Raw genomic sequence first — 18,680 nt, forward strand, 5'->3', positions numbered from 1 at the left:
TGAGACACCCTCTGACTTTACTAACGGAATTTCCTGGAATAGATGTGAGTGTGTCACTTGAGCTCAGCTCTTACTGTAAGCATCACAGCAGAGAGCGGAGATCTTATCACACCGTAACCTTCATCTATGCCAGCACTATGAGTATCACATAATCAACTCATGTGCCAGTCAGTGGGTGGACTTAACATGATAAACAAACACGAAATGACTAAAACACAATATTAGGGGCACTGTTCATTTCTAAGTACTGTACTTCCACCACTTCTACAGGGTGTTCATGTGGGATCTACAGGTTCGAGTCTGAAGCTGAAGGTTTTAAAATATCTAACTTTTCAATATAGAGCTATAGGTTCTCCCGAAACTACTCTGAGGTGGTTTGTGTTGCTAAACCAATTTATATGAACACACGCTTCATCAGCTGTAAATCTACTAAGTGTGAGGCAGGCAGATTTATTTGAACGTATTCATCACAGTTTTTAACATTTATGGTTCATCTCTCCTTGGAGAGGCAGAAAAGCTTGAAACATCAGAAAAGATATGAATAAAACATGTCATGGCATATCACATTTTTAAGAAAACAATACATGAAAAACATTGTCTAGACACTGAATAATTTTTTTATTTAATATAACCACAGAGGGCTAAATGTTGCATATGCATTACAATTTGTTACAGTAATGCACTTAATCTATAATTTTGCATCATGTTCTTCTTGCTTATTATTTGAAAGAGAAATGTTTAAGTCAGTAAACATTGATATTTAATGGGTGTAAATATAAAATGTTGCAGATTGAGTTCCGTTTAGCTTTAATATCCATCACAATCACTTATAGATTTCACATCGTCAGGCAAGTTGTCTTTCTATTTTAATGTAATCGTTGTTTTCGATGACAACTTTCATTTCAAAGATTAAACTGATTGTAGTGCGGTAGATTTATGGTGCTGAAATAATGGTCAAAGACATGCAGATAATACCAGAGAGATGGTTCCATTAAGAGAAACCAATTAAATTTCCTCTTAATTTGTCCATTCACTTCTCTAATTACAGCATGTTAACTAAATCTGCATAATTAGACTTTCACTGATCTGTGCTGCCTGACTGACATTTAAATATGTCATCTGAACAAATTAGCAATTAGAGACGCATTCCGCAAAAAAATGATAATCAGCCCGTATGACTTCATTAAGAAACTAGTGAGGAGAACCCATGACCGCTTTGAGTCAGAGTCATAGGTGACAGAAAGAATCAGATTCATGTTGGGATAACAGGAAAAATGGTCAAATTCAGATTTTTTTGTCAGAATGTCTCCACATTTACTGCTATTATTAGACTGTTAAAAAATGGTGTCTTCCTGTCTAAGTGGGTGGATCTTGGCTGCAATAAGCTGCAATATGGACTCAACCTTATGTTAATAGTAAAGGTCAGGCTACATGAGATTAGTGGAAGACTATTCCCATCAGATTTATGAACATTTTAGTCCTTCTGTAAATCGAAACTGAAAAAGTGACCAATAGGCCTGCCAAGAGTGTAAGAATGCTTTAGAAATGCTTACCTTAATCACAGCTTTTACACTTTCTCCACTGTTCTACTTACTTATTTATATGTAACTTCATTTTTAAATGAAAAGGTTCCATATAGATTTAAAAGTTTTAATAGTTGGACGTCTATTTTAGCCTGTTTTAGGGCTGGTGCTCTAAAAACAGGGGTTTTCAAATGTTTGATGCCATTTTTTTGTTATGTTAACCTAACAAGCTAAAAAACATATTCAGTTTAAACTGAAATAATTTTAGCACATTTTTTGCTATAAATATTATTCAACAGCAAATTTGCAGAGCATGGTACAATTCAAACTCCATAAGGTGACTAGCGAGGAGAAACTCCACAGAAAGATAACACAAACTATTCTTGGACGTATGTACAATTCAAAGAAAAGAGATTTAAAGACTCATTTTTTAACAAAAAAAAATATATATCTTACTGTTAAAAAAGGGGTATCAATAGAATAAAATAATAGCTATGATGTCCGTTCAGCCTTTAGAAAGTGGCATGAAACGGTATTCACCTTTGTATTGTTAAAGCCATGTTTAACATTTTATTAACATCTTTAGTTAAGGTTAACTTTGACTGCCCTAAAAATCACTTCTTCTTTTTTTTTTAGCAGAAATTCTTGCTCCCCCTGGTGGCCCCATGGGGGGGTCCCCAGAGCCCAGTTTGAAACCCTATTGAGAACCTATTTTAAAATCAAGACTGTTTTCAATGCAATGAAATACAATGAAAAAAAAAACTGATTAAAATAATGTAATATTCGAGCACTCAGTTGAATTATGGTATATTGGCATCACTTGTATTTTTTTAAATGTCACTTTAGATAAAAGCATCTGACAAATCAATGAATTTAAATGTCTTTGGCTACAAAAAGATAAACTGTCCAGACATCCACAGGCTCTTCAGTGCTTCACAATATAAAGTTGAAGATTAAGTCAAGAAACCATATTAATTTCCAAAGCAAAGGTTCTCAACTCTGGCCTTCGAGATCCACTTTGCTGCAGAGTTTAGCTCCAACCTTGATCAAACTCGCCTGTCTGTAACTTCCTAACATTCCTGAAGACCTTGATTAGCTTGTTCAGCTGTGTTTGATTAGAGTTGGAGCTAAACTCTGCAGGAGAACCTCTCCAATGCCTAGCAATGGCATGGTCACAAGCTTGATGCCCATGAAATGCATGAACAAATAAAATGTTTACCTTTAACGCATCGTATATCGTTTTGGATAAAAAAGTCTTGCCAAATGTAGTTTTGACAGCCTAAAAACTTCTGGGGGAATATGTGGTCTGAAGGCCTTCTATATTTTTAAATGAAATGTCTTTTTCGCTTTTAATTATTAGAAATGACTGTACACAGCACAGTCAGTCTCGTATGATGGCTACAGACCTCGGCTTTCTCACATCCAGCTGGTCCAGGGATCTCCTGTGGCCATCAGGACCTCTGGCATTACATCCTGCTTTCTGAAACACCTGCTTCTGAGTTGGCACAGAAGTATGGGATCCTGAGAGATTGGAACACAGCCATCTGTTCCTCCAAGCCACTGCAACCAAAAGTGTCTGTAACTGTGCCTACAGGAAGAAACAATGCTGGATTAAGTAACCTGTCAAAATATCCACTCACACGCAGAATCATATAATTAAATTATATTATGCCCCTTTTATGGAGACAACAGCAGGTGAAAGGCAGTTGGGGTGGATGAGGGTTCTCCTAAGGGAGTCGATAGGTTAATGCTCACAAACAAGCTTGTTTAGTGGAAGTAGAAGGTAAGCCCATGTGATTAATCCAGCTACTACTATCCAGCTATTGTGTCCAAGGACATTTCATGAATTAGATTATAAAATAAAAAGGAACATTTAATATTTTTACAAACACAGTAAATCTTATGTCCCTTGCACCTTTTTAGTGTGACTATAATAAAAACACCAAACATTATTACTTAAATGTAACAAGCTGAAACAAAACAGCGTTATTTATCTTAAAAGTTATTATTAAATAAATTTAAACATTCATTGCGTTCTCTTCACGACTCCATACCGCCTTTGCTGCACTGAGAGACTACATTTCCCACAGAGCTGTTGCCGCTACTGCTTTTTGCACATGCGCAGTGTGAGGCGCGGGTGCCGCTTTTCCGTGCACATGCGCAGTATGCTGCTCTGCGCACATGCGCAGTGTGACACACGTTTGTAAGATGGCGGTGTGAGTGCGCGGCCTGTTCCTGTATGCGCGAGATTCCCGCGGTGATCATTCAAACACTTGATACTGTGTGTGTGGCGCGAGCGGTTGGCGGGAGACAGTGTGAGGTATGTGTAGATCTTCATTAATTAGTGGTTAGATCTTCATTAATTAGTGGTTTATTTCACACTGGTCCGTATTACATCATGTTCATATTTACTCAGCAACCGGCCCGTCAATTCGCACATTTAAAGCATCATACTCACATAAATGTACCTATCAATAGATAAGCACACCATGGATATAATATAATGCGATTTGGGTCAGAAATCGAGCGATTTAAATCACGTTTGACCTGTCTAATATTCATCTGCCGGTAGTTTGCGCAATCTGTAACGTCGTTCAAATGATATGCTAAGTAACGAGTCATGTTGTTAGCTTCTAGAAGTATTTTAGCCCTATTGGGTTGTTTTAGTTATTATAATGAAGGTTTGAATGTTGTCTTATCTTGAATGGGTCAAATTGAATAATAGTATGGTTAAGAACAGAAGACTAAATCAGGTTGATATTTGAATTTTGCTCCAGGAACTGTTCCTGCTTGTGTATGTCACGTAAAGCTAGCTAACAGAACTGGTCAGCAAAAATAGCCAAGTTTTAAATATAGGCTAATCTTTGAGTATACATCTGTGGTGAAAGAAAACAAACATTTGAAGATTTTTATTTTTTTTTCTGTTAAACAAGCTTCCTTTACGTTGTATTGTAATCTAGCCTTTCTCCAGTTTATTTGTATTTAACATGTTTGTATTTGACAGCTGAGCTGTGATGGCCAAGCGGATTGCTGAAAAAGAGTTGACGGACAGGAACTGGGATCAGGAAGATGAAGGCGAGGAGGTGTGACACTTCAGCATCTACACACTTTCACTGTCAAACCTCTTTACATTCCCAGTGGAAACACTCTTATCCATAGGTCTTCTGCTGCCTTCACGTGCTATCTGAATTATCGTAAATACGAGTTTCCTAATCGGAAATTGGACGTGAACGACCTCTCAAGTCGTATTTACTACTGGGAAATTCAGAAATAATTTTGATACCCGAGTTTCCAAGTTGGGCAGGTCATAAACTTTAAACATGGTGGAGGGAACAACCATTGCTGCTGTCAATGCTGTTCTCATAACAACGAGCCTACATCCCTTTGTCTTGTCGCTAAAGTAGTGTATTTATAGGCTAGATATGAACGATCATGCGAAGCATATTGTATGTTTTATAAGCAGTGAAATAAGATATGTATTTGACCGAAATTCTAGAATTGTCAGCGAACTGCATGTGTAGTGCGGTGAATGTTTATATGATTGTCAACCAATGGGATGCTACATTTTATTCTTTCCGACATTAAAGCACTTTAATATGACAAGCTCGTAATCACGACTTCATAAGTGGGAAATAGGAAATTTCCAATAGCACGTGAAGGCAGCATTAAACCCTGTTCCCGGGGACACACTGTCCTGCAGAGTTTAGCTACAACCCTAATCAAACACACCTGGAGCACCTAATCAAGCTCCTCAAGATTGCTTGAAAATATAAAGGCAGGTGTGCTGAAGCAGGTTGGAAATAAACTTTGCAGGACAGTGGGTCTCCAGGAGCAGGGTTGAAGACCTCTGCTCTTATCTATGGAAGCCCGTTTCCACCACTGAATAAAAAAGGTTATTGCGACTTTTTATCTCACAATTCTGACTTTTTTTTTCTTCTCAGAACTCAGATTTTTTGTACAGTTGCAAGATTTTTTTCTCGTAATTCTGACGGGAAAAAGTCAGAATTGTGAGTTTGTATAACACGCAATTGCGAGTTTATATCTCGTTTAGATTGTGACTTTTTATCTCGCAACTCTGACTCGCAATTACCTTTTTTCTTTTTTTTTATTCAGTGGTGGAAAAGGGCTACCATACTTGTCCAAAGTATCTTAAAGTTAATTGTTTCAAGCATTAAATCTTTTTTGTTTGTTTGAAAATATCTTGTGGTCTCAGGCAGGAATGTTTTCAATTGCGAGTGAAGATGTGATGAAGAATCGCGCCATCAAGAAAGCCAGGCGTCGTAATGTAGGAGCAGAGGTATTGCGTCTCTGGTGTCCCAGCAGACATCCAGTTATGTGTTCCAAGGGTCTTTTTATTGATGAGTTTTGTTGTTTTGTTACAGGGAGAGAGTGGAGGGGCTTTCAAAGCGTTTAAGGGGTTCTCTGCGACCACAGGGACGACATCTTTCTCGGGCTTCGGTAATGGGGCTGGTTTCAAACCTCTGTCCAGCCTGACCAATGGCAGCGTAGCATCGGTGGCCCCATCCTTTGCTGGTTTTAATGTTCCCACGTCTACTAAAACTAACAGTGGTAAGTCTTTTACATGAACTTGGTGTAAGTAGTAAGTAAAAGGTCCAAAATAAGCACTTTGCCTTGGGTCAAATCTGATTGAAACTAATAAATAAAATGAGTAACTGGTTGGCTGTTAACTTAAAGGGATAGTTCACCCAAAAATGATAATTCTGTCATTAATTACTCACCCTCATGTCGTTCCAAAACTGTAAGACCTTCGTTCATCTCCGGAACACAAATTAAGATATTTTTGATGAAATCAGAGAGCTCTCAGACCCTCCATAGACCGCAACACAACTGCAATGTTCCCAGGTCCAGAAACGTAGCAAGGACATCGGTAAAATAGTCCATGTTACATCAGGGGTTCAACCGTAATTTTACGAAGCTAAGAGAATACTTTTTGTGCGCAAAGAAAACACAAATAATGACTTTATTCAACAATTATTCTCCTCCTCATTCCGTCTGCAGCGGTGCACCGCCACTGTGGAAAGAGTATCAGGACGTATGCGCTTGCTTCTGCTTCATGTAAACGATGCATGCGCGGGCCGATGCATGTGTGTATTACGTAAGCAGCAGTGCCATGCGCATGGGTTGTATACATGAAGTGGAAGCAAGCGCAAGACAGTAGATTGGCCCAATTTGAATCATAAAAGTAAGACTAATTACCTCTTGGCTAACTGCTAGTTGGTCAAACTAGTTCTTAAGACTGCGTCTTAACATAGTGGCTATGTTTATGCAACTGGCCCTGGTAATGTGTCATCCTCAGTTGTTTAGTGTATGTTGGCCAGTTTTTTATCTGTAATTTACATAGTTGGTAATTGTATGATACCAAGCGTTTTAAAATCTGTTCAGATTGTATACAGTTTAGCTATTTATTTACTTTTCTATTTGTTGTTGGTTATTTTTTACCAATTATTATATTTGGTTTTTGCAGATCTACATGACGGAATTCTGTGTATTTTAATTCTGATTAGAGTCATGTTTTTAGCTTAGCAGTATTCTAAGAGTCAAGTCACCTTTGTTTATATAGCACTTTTAACAATACAGGTTGTCAAAGCAGCTTTACAGTATCAAATAGGAAAATAGTGAATCAATAATGCAAAAGGACAATAGTAAACACTCAATTTTCAGCTGAAGGCAAGTTCATTGAATTCAGTGATGTCATCATCCAGCTCAGTTTAAATAGTATCTGTGCAATCAAGTCGACGATATCGATGGAAATTAAGTCAATTTTGATGCGGTTGTAATGTAGGTCTCACTTCCAGGGTTTAGTTTCAAGTCAGATGCTGCCCATGTAGATGGCAATGCAACTCACTACAGTTAATGACCTGCACTCTTTGTCACAGAATAAGGAAAAAAACTGCTTAATTCCATTTGATTACAAAAAAACTGACAAATTCACCCAGCAGGTGTGGCAAAATGTTCATTTTAGATCAGGCAAAATCATAGCAGATGTGAATTATTAATTGAATGAATTTGAATTTTGGACACATGTTCTGCTACTGTTTGCCTCAAATCTGAGGGTGAACTAATTTGAGTACTCTGACAATACTGGTCTACATTCACAAATCATCTTTTAGATGTGGCTCTTTCCACCTTCATAAATAATCCAGTTGTTTGTGGCTCACTATGGATCTGGTCTCAATTCATAGTCTATTTTGGGCAGCAGTGTTCTCAGCTGCTTCTGTATTTGTGTATTATTCCAGCTCTTCATTTGGCAATCACAGAGCCTGTTTACCCTATAAACCACAAACTGGTATTTTTAGTGTTGTGGCACCAACCCAGTCTGACATGATGCCCAGCACTGAGCACACTGAAAATTGGCTTCCTTTCAGTTCACGAGTTCAACAGTCACACAACCAAGGAATTTCATTAGTATGACACAAGTTTTGACATAACATAATTATGTAATAAATTGGTGTGTCCATCTAGCTTTTTTTATGCAATAAACCCTTTATTTATTCACCGTTTTTGGTTAGTGTTGCACTACTTGGGGAAACAATTCTACAAATGTCTTCTAGTCACTGCATACTACAATGGGATGTGTGAGATGTGAACATATTTAAGAAAGCCAGAATTTTGTCTATAGCCACCACCTTTCATTATTCTTTTAATAGGTAGGGCTGTCGCGATAACGGCAATATCGCAATACTCGATATCGCAACAATCGCTATTGACGAGCATAACCGCAGAGAAATGCAGCAACCGTGATATTTGCGTGCGTGCTTTTTTCGTAAGGTTATGCCCTTCTCATTTTTCACTTCATGCATGTGTACTGAATATTAAATATGTTAGTAATAACGTGTACCATGCTGATTTGAACAAAGGCTCAGTAGATTTGCACTTAACAAGCCTAAACACAGCGAATGAGAGCGAGATCGACTGAGCACATACGATTACCTGCGTCTGTCCTTCAGGCGAGTCATCTATATTTGTGAAAATAGGTTGTCATGTCCAAGGAAAGTGAAGTCTCTGTCTGAGCATCGACGCTCTGCTGGTCAGCTGAGCCTTTAAAAGTGGCGCTCAAAGTTAAAATGATTTCAACAGCGTGTTTCGTTACATCTCCCTTTGAATGAATCAGTGTTTTTGAACGTGTAGTTGAATGAACGGTTTAAAGACTCACTCAAAGACAGTCCCTTGCTGCCACCTTGTGGCATAATAATGAAACTGCACTGACTGACAGCCCGTCTAGAACACGCAGGTGAAATATCAACAGAAAAAGTCTCTTGTCAGTCAGATTCGAGGATCAGAACTAACTGTTATTTATATAGGCTAACAATAGCCTAACGATTTTATTGTCAGGTTTATGTTTTCAACGCTATTTAGTTTCAGTTTCTGATTCCTTACATCGTAACACACACAGATTATATGTATGTATATTGAGCCACTCAAATTACCGCAAGGATAATTCCTTCACCATGACAGCCCTAATAATAGGCCAAATATCTGTTCATGACTTGGCATTAAATTAAACACCCCTGCGGTCAGAGAGGAAGGATGAGAAGCGGTCATCATACTGTTAGCAAAGCAACATTTGTAATATTACAGCTCACCGGACATCTCTCCGTTCATCCTCAGGTCCCTTAACGTTCAACAACTCCACCTCCTCCAACCCCACAGATGGTGATGTCACCTCTAACGGCTCCGCCCCCAGCAGTAAAGAATACAACCGGCAGCTCACCGCACTAAACTGCTCTGTGCGCGACTGGATCACCAAGCATGTCAATGACAACCCCCTGTGCGACCTCAACCCCATCTTCCGTGACTACGAGCGACACCTGGCCAGCATCGAGAAGAAATATGGCAGCGGTGCATCAGAAAGTAAGGCGGAGAGCACATCATTTGGAGGGGAGCAGAAGCAGCTTCTGACGAGTGGAACAACAGCTTCTGTTTCCGGCACGAGTGCTGCTGTGAACGCGTCTGTCAGCGGTGCAGCACCACAGCTCTTTTCATTTAAAGACAAGGATGGTGCTGCAGCAGACAAGCCAGCAGCCGCGGCTCCTCCAGGCGTCTCTTTTAATTTCGGCCAAAAGGTGGACAGCTCTGTGCTTGGCGCACTTGCGTCCAGCGGAGCACCGTCTTTCTCGTTTTCCTCCTCTTCAGGCGTGTCTGTGTTTGGAACAGCGGTCAGTAGTGTCAGTCCTGCGGTGTCGTCCTCTCTGAATGCAGCCAGCAACAGCCAGACTGCAGGTACGTGAGCAGGACATGTAGAGCACGTTCACTTATTCACTTATACTGCAAACACACTGATTCATATTCATAGGTTAGCTTCTCACTGTAAAGTTGTAGGTGGTGTCATTTAGTTTGTATTTCAAGGCAGTTTTCTGTTTCATTTCAGTCTATCTAATAGAATATTGTTAGGGTCTTTTTCTTGATATGTTAGCCATAATGGGGAAATTCTTTGTAATGGTCAAAACAATACGTTAAAGTTTAAATGTGGGAGAAAATAACTTATTCTCTCAGTAGAGATGCCGTGGAAATGTAATTGCAATAATGTGCAGAACAGAAGAAAAGGTTTAAACAATACAACAAACAAAACAAAAATTTAGGCTGCAATTAACAACTATTTTGATAATTGGTTAATTTTCCCCAAAACAAAGTAAAATTTGGAATTTTGAAGAAATCAGATTGTTTTAAATAACTAAATTAATTTTATTTATTTTTTTAATTCCCCAATATTGCACATTATACTTTTTAAACGATATGTGCAAATTGAAGGTTGTAAAAATGTAAAGGTAATAACTATAGCATTCATTGTGTGCAAAAATATATTGGTTTTCTTATCGTTTGTTTTTGCATGTAGTATAATTTTTCCATAATTTTTTTAACTAAAGATAAGTAGAAATGCATGTTCAAAATTGATTGTTGTCTAATCAGGATCAATATAAGTTTTAGGGATGTCACTATTCCAAAAATCTAGTAGTTTGTACCAATACCTCTAAGGTATATTGCCAAGTCAATAGCATGGAAAAAAATAACAATATTACTTAAGCATTAACTCTTATTTAACATTACAAAAACACATTAGTGGCACTTGGTTTTCAAATAATACACACATGCACTCGCTCGCGTGCACACATGCACGTATGCACACACAATTCACTGACATACTGGCAGGCCAAAAATATTTTTTAAAACCATAAACATAAACAACAATTATTTAAACCAGTAATATTAGCCAATAATGTTAATAAGGATAATCCACGGACGGATACACAACGAATGAACAAGCTGTAAACTGTCAGACAGTCAGTAACATTGTGTGTGCGGGATCATGCGCAGCGCTCGTTCTTTCAGAGCTGCACACTCATTTAAATCTCACAGTCATATTCATATCGTCGCCATCTTCCGCATGTAGTAGTTCTGTGTGCTTGTAGGCATTTTTTCTTCTTTACCCTTTGAGGACTGACTGAAACACTTCCAGGCATGTGCTCTGCCTGCCCCCGTCAGTTTTAAACAGGATTGTAAAATGTAATTACCGACTTGGTACCGTAGTATCGGTTCTCGTGACATCCCTACTAGGTTGTCTTAAAAGGTTAAGAAACTTAGGCTGTAAACTTTTGCTACATTCGTCGCGGAACTTACTAACTAGCACATTGTTAGGAAAGGCGATTTGCAAAGATTCATAAAAAAAAAAAAACCTCACTACTTCTGTAAGTGAAGCTGGATCACGAATGATTTGCGAGAACATGAACTCATTCAAAAAAGGAAAGTAATCCACTGCGTCTTCAGCGGCTCACATCGCGGGAGTAAATGACGACTGCTATGTTCATTATCACGTCCAACAACAAAACACCTCAGTCGTTTAGGAGACATTGTTTCGACGCCGGAGCAGGTATAGACAAGAATGGCAGACCGTGTGCAGTTCAGTCAGGGCATGATAAAACGGCAGTGTTTGTCTACAGTCGTGGGAGGGGCCTGGTCAAAGTTACGTTACTTTGCCAAGAATCTGTGAACGGCTTGCTCTGAGAAAGTGCTTATGATTTGTGGGGATTTATAAAAAAGCACTGGGTGGATTTTTAGCATTATAGGGTGGTTGTGTACACACTCTGCCAACACGCATTTAAATTCAAACACCACATAAAAGTACATTTTGCATCGGATGTCCTCTTTAAAATCAATACCAATAGGAGTGATGTGTTCTTAATATTATGTTTTTCGATATCCACTGGTTAAATCTTGGTGTACTAAAGTAGACGTACAGTATGGGGAAAGAATGCACATTCAAGATATGCATGAAGGTTCTAATTTATAATGAAATTGCCTATGGGCTATTCTCTTTATTGATTGTATCGTTTATCATGATACATCTCACAGAACTAACATTTATAAGAGGATTATTTTTGATTTTTGATATTTGATAAATGTTTTTTTCTCATAAATTTACCGTGTTTCCTTGTTTTAGATGAAAATGGGGAGGAATCAGAGGAGCCGCCCGTTCCTGTGGTGAAAGAGATCAAGGAGAAAGATGCCTTCTACTCCAAAAAGTACATGCAACATCCCATCACTCAATCTTTAAACAAACATCAATTTCTTTTGTATCTTATATCTCAAAATGATCTTTCCGCAGGTGTAAGTTGTTTTATAAGAAGGATGGAGAGTTTAAGGAGAAGGGGGTCGGAACACTGCATCTGAAGATGGTGGCTGAGAGCAAACTTCAGCTTTTAGTGCGAGCCGACACCAACCTGGGTAAGTGAACTGAATCCAGATACAGATTCATATTGATGACTATAATCGAGCTCTGTGTTAATTAATGAGATTGTGAGATATTAAGTCACAGTCATAAGAAGAAATCACAGATATCACTGTCATTTTCACAGTGAGAAATAAAGTTGCAACTGTTAGATCTAATGGTATGTTTGATTAAGGGTGCTTTCACACTAGCACTTTTGGTGCGCACCCGGGTTCGATTGGCGTCAGAGTTTGGTTCGTTGGGATGATGTGAACGCTGTCTTCCGAACTCAGTTGCGCACCCACGAACCGTACCAGAGTCCACTTAAAAAGGGTGGTCTGGGGTACGATTCAAGTGAACTCCGGTACGGTTCGCTGCTGATGTGAACGCAATCGTACCAAATTGTGGAAGTGAACTGCTATTAATGATGTATTATTTGATAAAAATGTGTGTTTTACTCACTTTCCTGACGAGCATGACTGACGCGCTGCAAGCAGTGAGCTGTATGTTTCATTTATGTTTGCCTTTAGCATTCTTTAGAGCATTTGCAGTACATTCGTAATACAGACGTAAGTGTCGTTATGTACTGAAGCTTTGGAAACAAAACCAATGGTTCGTAAACATAAATATATAAAAATGAAGAGGGCAACTATGCATTTTGCTGCCTTCTCCTGCGCCGTCGTTACTAAGCAACAGGGTAAACGGCTGCTTGCTTGATGATGCAAATGAACCGTGGTTCGGACCCAAATAAAATAATATGAACACAGTCCAGCAGGGAGAGGGGGGAGGATTTGAACTCTGGTTCGGACCAGGCAAGCGAACCAAGTGTGAAAGCACCCTAATAGAGATTAAATTATTAGAGGAAATCTGGATTCCCCCTGCAGGGCATTTCATGAAATGCTGTCAACTAGTTTGTAGTTTAAAGGGATAGTTCACCCAAAAATGGAAATTCTGTCATTAATTACTCACCCTCATGTCGTTCCAAACCTATAAGACCTTTGTTCATCTTCGGAACACAAATTAATAAATTTTTGATACATTCCCAGAGCTCTCAGACCCTCCCATAGACAGCAAGGGTCCTAACACGATCAAGGTCCAGAAACGTAGCAAGGACATCGGTAAAGTAGTCCATATGACATCAGTGGTTCAACCGTAATTTTACGAAGCTACGAGAATACTTTTTGTGCACAAAGAAAACAAAAATAACTATTCAACAATTCTCCTCGCGTCACCCTATAGCGCCATTTTGGAGAGTTATCACATACGTAAACACCGTATGCTCTTCTGTGTCAGCAGCACCTTACGTGGATACGCTGTTTACGTTGTTTACACTTTGATCTGAATGTAAACGACGTATCCGCGTACATGCATTGTTTACATATGTAATACTCTCCAAAATGGCGCTAGGGTGACTCGGAGGAGATGAATTGTTGAATAAAGTGGTTATTTTTGTTTTCTTTGCACACAATGTATTCTCGTAGCTTTATAACATTACGGTTGAACCACTGATGTCACATGGATTATTTTACCGATGTCCTTGCTACGTTTCCGAGCCTTGATCGTGTTAGGATCCTTGCTGTCTATGGAGGTCTGAGAGCTCTCTGATTTCATCAAAAATATCTTAATTTGTTTTCCGAAGATGAACACGGGTCTTAAGGGTTTGGAACGATATGAGGGTGAGTAATTAATAGCAAGATTTTCATTTTTGGGTGAACTGACCCTTTAACATTTGAAGTGGATCAAAATCTTTCATATTCACAAAACATTTTATCTTGCCACTAAGAGTTCTCCTAAAAATAGCAGTAAAAGTTTTAGCTAAGTTTTCTCTTAACCTATCCACAAAGCTGCTGAGACAAACTTTTACTAAGGAATAGAGAGAAGTCTTAAGCTAAGAGTAAAGGGCGGGGTTGACCTCGTTGCTGTGGATGATGTCGGCATGCTTACTAACTATGCACACAGTGATTAGTTGATCATAGAAATATTGTAGTGCGATATTATGTTGCCATAATTAAAAATGTTAATTGCCACATTTAAATAAATATTTTAAAATGCAGGCTAAGTGTCTCTAAATAAACAAGTTTAAGCTAATTGTCAGCCTCTTGCATGTATGCTTCTCGTAAACAATTAGTGTATATGCATGTAAACGGAGTACAAAGGAGTAGAATAATCGTGGCTGATAGTAAGACATGCAAACATAAAAGAAAACCAAACTGGACGCAAGAAGAGCTGTTATTTCTTGCCCAACTGGTTAATGAAATCACAGATATAATCAAAGGAAAATTTGGAGTTGGGATAATCTCCAAAACCAAAGGCGATACCTTTTTAAAGCTCATTGTCGTCAAATGTTTCTAAAATGTTTACGTTCCGAGGCAGATTGCTGGAAACAGCCATTTTAGGAATAGTTTTTGATACAGTCTTAGTGACTTAGGACTCCTCTTCACTACTCCTAACGTTTCACAGATTTAGGAGCTAGTTTTAGTGCTAAAACGCTTTGTGAAATAATCTTAGAGCAAAAATTTAGGACTGACACGCAGATTTAGGAGAAAATCTTAAAAATAATGGGTAAGTTATGAGCTACTTTTAGCCTTAAGATGTTTTGTGAATACGGGCCCAGATGTTTAGGGTAAGTTAAAAAAGACACAAGTATTACTTTAAGGACACATTCGATTGCTCAAAAGTGACAGTTAAGATATTTATAATGTTAAAGATTTCTACCTCAAATAAATGCTGCTCTTTTGAACTTCGCCAAAGAATCCTGAAAAAAAGTCACCTTTTTTATTTATATATATATATATATTTATTTCTTTTTTAAGTTAAGCAGCTTTATTTTGTACACAGAGCTTCACCTAGTATGTGATGTATGAGTGCTTACTGGTTTTTCTGTTTTTTTCCATAGGGAACATCTTGCTGAACATCATGGTGCCCTCTTCCATGCCCTGCACACGAACTGGCAAAAACAACGTGATGGTGGTGTGCGTGCCAAACCCTCCTGTGGACGACAAGAACCCCAGCACGCCCGTCCCAGTGCTCATACGCGTGAAAACGGCAGAGGACGCAGACGAGCTGCATCGAATCCTGCAAGAGAAAAAAGCTTAAAGCAGCATCCACCCCCGTTCATGTGTTTGACTGAATGTGGCTCGTACGACTCCAGTAACACGACACACACATTTACTCTCTGTCTGATCTAGAACTGTTCGTCTGCGTCCTGTAAATCGTCTAGAAGAGTGACGGAAACCAATCGGTTCACCTACTGTGAAATCACTCGTGGTCCTACTGTAAATGCTGCTCATTGTATCAGAGATGGTTGAGAAACGACGGCCACATTTTGTAATCGCAAAGACACGAGTCTGGATTCATCGACATTCCTTTGAGTTTTAATTTAGCTGCTATTTAAGGAATTCTTCGAGGTTTAGATGGACCCGACTGTTTTACAAAGATCATTTTGTTGATTTGTTTTTAATTCTGTGATTCAATTTACAAAGCCTAGTGTGGAGAAGATCGGTACAGTTTTCCATGCTTGCAGGAGGCATTGTTTAGAGGTCAGTATTACATTGAAGATCTTGAAATATTGATTTGCTTCTAATTTTTTTTTTTTTTTTGAGAACAAAATAGGCATCCGAAGATTTCCACTGCTCTAATCGAAAGTAATTCCCCACAGTTTCGAGGAATATGAGGAAGTGATCAGATAGACTTGGTTATTTTTTATATATATACACCTCATTTTCTCACAGGACTTTCTGTGATGGTATTTATTTTGGATTATGGCACGTGTGGATCTTGTGTTCTGTACATTGAGTGACCTGATGCATGTAAACCACAGAACTGCTGAGGTTGAGAATGAATGCTTTATGGCAATCTGTCCTGAAAGTGTGATCTGGAAGTGTTTTTTTTTTTTTTTTTTTTTTATAATTCTTTCCCCTGTAAGTGGCCTTTTTACTGCCTTACATGATGAGGTATGTGTTTTAAGTGTTGAGCAGCACTAGATCTACCTTACATTCATTTACTGGTGAATAAATCAAATGAACCTGATATGATTTGTTTCATTTCCAGCACATGCATGATGTAAATCACCTTTTTGTTTTTTCCCCTTTTTCATTTTTTTTTTTTGTACAAATGGTTATCCTACTTACTGAATGAATCTTAAAGATTAAAAGTAGTGTTATAATTGACAATGTTGTATTTGGTACCTTTTTTGTTTTAGTAACAGCATCCTAGTTAGAAGAATGGATCTACAAACCAATATTTAGTCACGAACATACTACTGGCACTAAACCGTAGTTAACAAAAAATAATAATTGTCATTTACTCACTCTCGTTTCATCCCAACTCTCATTTAGTGATCGTTGACTTCCATTGTATGGATTAAAAAAAAAAAACATCTTTTGTGTTACACAAAGAAAGTAAGTCAGGTTTAGAACGACATGAGGGTTATCAAACAACAGATTTTATTTCTGGCTGAGCTATCCCTCTGCATCCCTGTTACTCATTCTGGCACAAATATCAGTAATAAGGTTGCAAACCTTATTAAATAAGACAATTAATATAACCGCTTATTTAGTATTTGGTTTAATGGACCTTTGGTTTTATGTATTTAACCGATGAACAATACAGTATATATTCTAAAGGTTAAGTAAGCATCTACTTTCACTGAGAACTGTCCATTTACTAAAACAGCTGATGATTTGTGTTGCATCCTCGAAGATTCTGTTCAAGTGCTGCCCTCTTGTGTTTTTGCTGTTAGAACTGGAAGCACTGACTAACACACTCCATATCACAAGCTTGAATAATAGCTTCAAATGTATGAATCTGAAAGATAAATAGAAACAAATCAATGTTTTCAAGTACTTGCAAGCTAGTTTAGGACCAACAATCATTAACGTTTCCTATAAGTTAAGGATATATGTATTTGTATTTGAAATTATTTGTACCAGTTTAAGATATTTAGGTATTTTATTTGTAAATATAAATATTTGTAAAGGGGGAAATATTGCAGTAAGATGCGAAATGTGGGAAACGGCAATATTATGTTTTTGGTAATTCATTTTAAAATACTTTTCACTACAATCAACATCTATAGATTGTTTGATGTTGAATTTGATGTGATTTCTGTTTGTGCACACAGTCTGCAATATTCAGCTATGTAAATGACCACATTATTATAAGCTGTCGGTTTGTGAATTCTATGTGAAAACCACGTTCTATTGTGTTGTCATTACTAACTGCATGCAGAAAACAATTTGCCGGTCAATTTGTTCCACGTAGTTCCTAAAGATTCTGAATCAAACACGGGAGTCATCAGACTGAATGCAAATTTGTGTAATTACATGTGGTGGATATGTACACATGTACACTACTGATGGGGATCAAAATGATGACGAGTTGCTTCACAAAATAATTCACTTTTTCGAAGCGCACCTCCTGGTCAAAATATTAAATAAATGTGACGAAATGATAAATGCGAGTAAATGCGACAAAAACTCAGCCCAAACATGCATTATTAGAGTATCTTTTAAATGTAATTAAATACCGTATATAAATTTTTTGTAATTTTTTTGTTCTTTAATGTGTAGTGCTTATTTTATGTTATTGGGTAGGGCTTGGGAAACTAAGCAATTACATAATCTTTTTTGTATTATGCATGCATAGATATTAAAATGAATCAAAATCATTTAAGAAGAACCAGATCAATGAAAACTAGTGGCGAAGCATCTGTGCTTTGAAACATCTCAAACCAAGATTTGAAACCAAAGAACTCTAAGGCCAGCAAAGCTTCATTCACTGAAATTTTGTGATGTAGCCAATTTGACAAGCTCTGAAACAAAGAAACAAAAGATTTCAAGTTCATTAGTGTTCACAAGTTAGTGTTTCTAAAGCGCCCATCAACTAATGTACACAACCAGTAAGCGAGTTTGCTTTTGTTGTAGTACAAGGCATGTTAATACCATTGGGCCTCCGTAATGTACAGCGCTCTCTTCCACCCTCAATACCACGACTGAGGTGAGACCCTTGAGCAAGGCACCGAATCCCCAACTGCTCCCCGGGCGCCACAGCATTGGCTTCCCACTGCTCCGGGTGTGTGTTCATGGTGTGTGTGCGTTCACTGCTGTGTGTGTGCACTTTGGATGGGTTAAATGCAGAGCACAAATTCCGAGCATGGGTCACCATACTTGGCCGTTTGTCACGTCACTTTCACTTTTTCGCTTTAATGTGGAGGCCAAATCAATTATTTTTACCCATAATTTTATAAATATACTTAAGTATAATTACTGAACTTTACAGTTATTGAATTTAACAGAATCAAGACTATAGTGACTTGAACGAAATAATAACACTATTACAGAATTTGAATTTGTCTCATATTTGAAGAAGTTTGCATCTGGTGTTTGCTTTGAAACCGTCTGTATCTCCAAGAATTCGCATGATATCCCAATACA

At 38.0% G+C, this 18,680-nt stretch overlaps 2 protein-coding genes across 2 annotated transcripts in view; one reads left to right on the forward strand and one right to left on the reverse strand.

The window, feature by feature from the left end:
- phf21b (PHD finger protein 21B) overlaps positions 1-3,649 on the reverse strand; it is a 54,526-nt gene extending 50,877 nt beyond the window's left edge. The window contains exons 1-2 of the mRNA XM_058772456.1: positions 3,578-3,649; positions 2,930-3,111 (exon numbers count right to left, since the gene is read on the reverse strand). The gene's annotated coding sequence lies outside the window, so the exon portion shown is untranslated. The remainder of the gene's footprint in view (positions 1-2,929; positions 3,112-3,577) is intronic.
- Positions 3,650-3,701: 52 nt separating this feature from the next.
- nup50 (nucleoporin 50) lies at positions 3,702-16,161 on the forward strand. Its single transcript, XM_058772457.1, has 8 exons — positions 3,702-3,843; positions 4,528-4,606; positions 5,737-5,820; positions 5,906-6,092; positions 9,153-9,764; positions 11,980-12,061; positions 12,145-12,263; positions 15,143-16,161. Exons 2-8 carry the CDS (start codon positions 4,538-4,540, stop codon positions 15,340-15,342), a joined length of 1,353 nt encoding a protein of 450 aa, XP_058628440.1. The 5' UTR covers positions 3,702-3,843; positions 4,528-4,537; the 3' UTR covers positions 15,343-16,161.
- The last annotated feature ends 2,519 nt before the right edge of the window (positions 16,162-18,680 follow it).

The sequence above is a fragment of the Onychostoma macrolepis genome, chromosome 04 (genome assembly GCF_012432095.1).
Source record: "Onychostoma macrolepis isolate SWU-2019 chromosome 04, ASM1243209v1, whole genome shotgun sequence".
NCBI classification, from domain to species: Eukaryota; Metazoa; Chordata; class Actinopteri; order Cypriniformes; family Cyprinidae; genus Onychostoma; species Onychostoma macrolepis.

Excerpts from the sequence above, each read along its gene's own strand:
- nup50 (XM_058772457.1), top strand. The coding sequence starts at position 4,538 with ATGGCCAAGCGGATTGCTGAAAAAGAGTTGACGGACAGGAACTGGGAT. Across the intron at positions 9,765-11,979 it reads CAGCAACAGCCAGACTGCAG|ATGAAAATGGGGAGGAATCA; the intron begins GTACGTGAGCAG and ends TCCTTGTTTTAG. Across the intron at positions 12,062-12,144 it reads GATGCCTTCTACTCCAAAAA|GTGTAAGTTGTTTTATAAGA; the intron begins GTACATGCAACA and ends ATCTTTCCGCAG.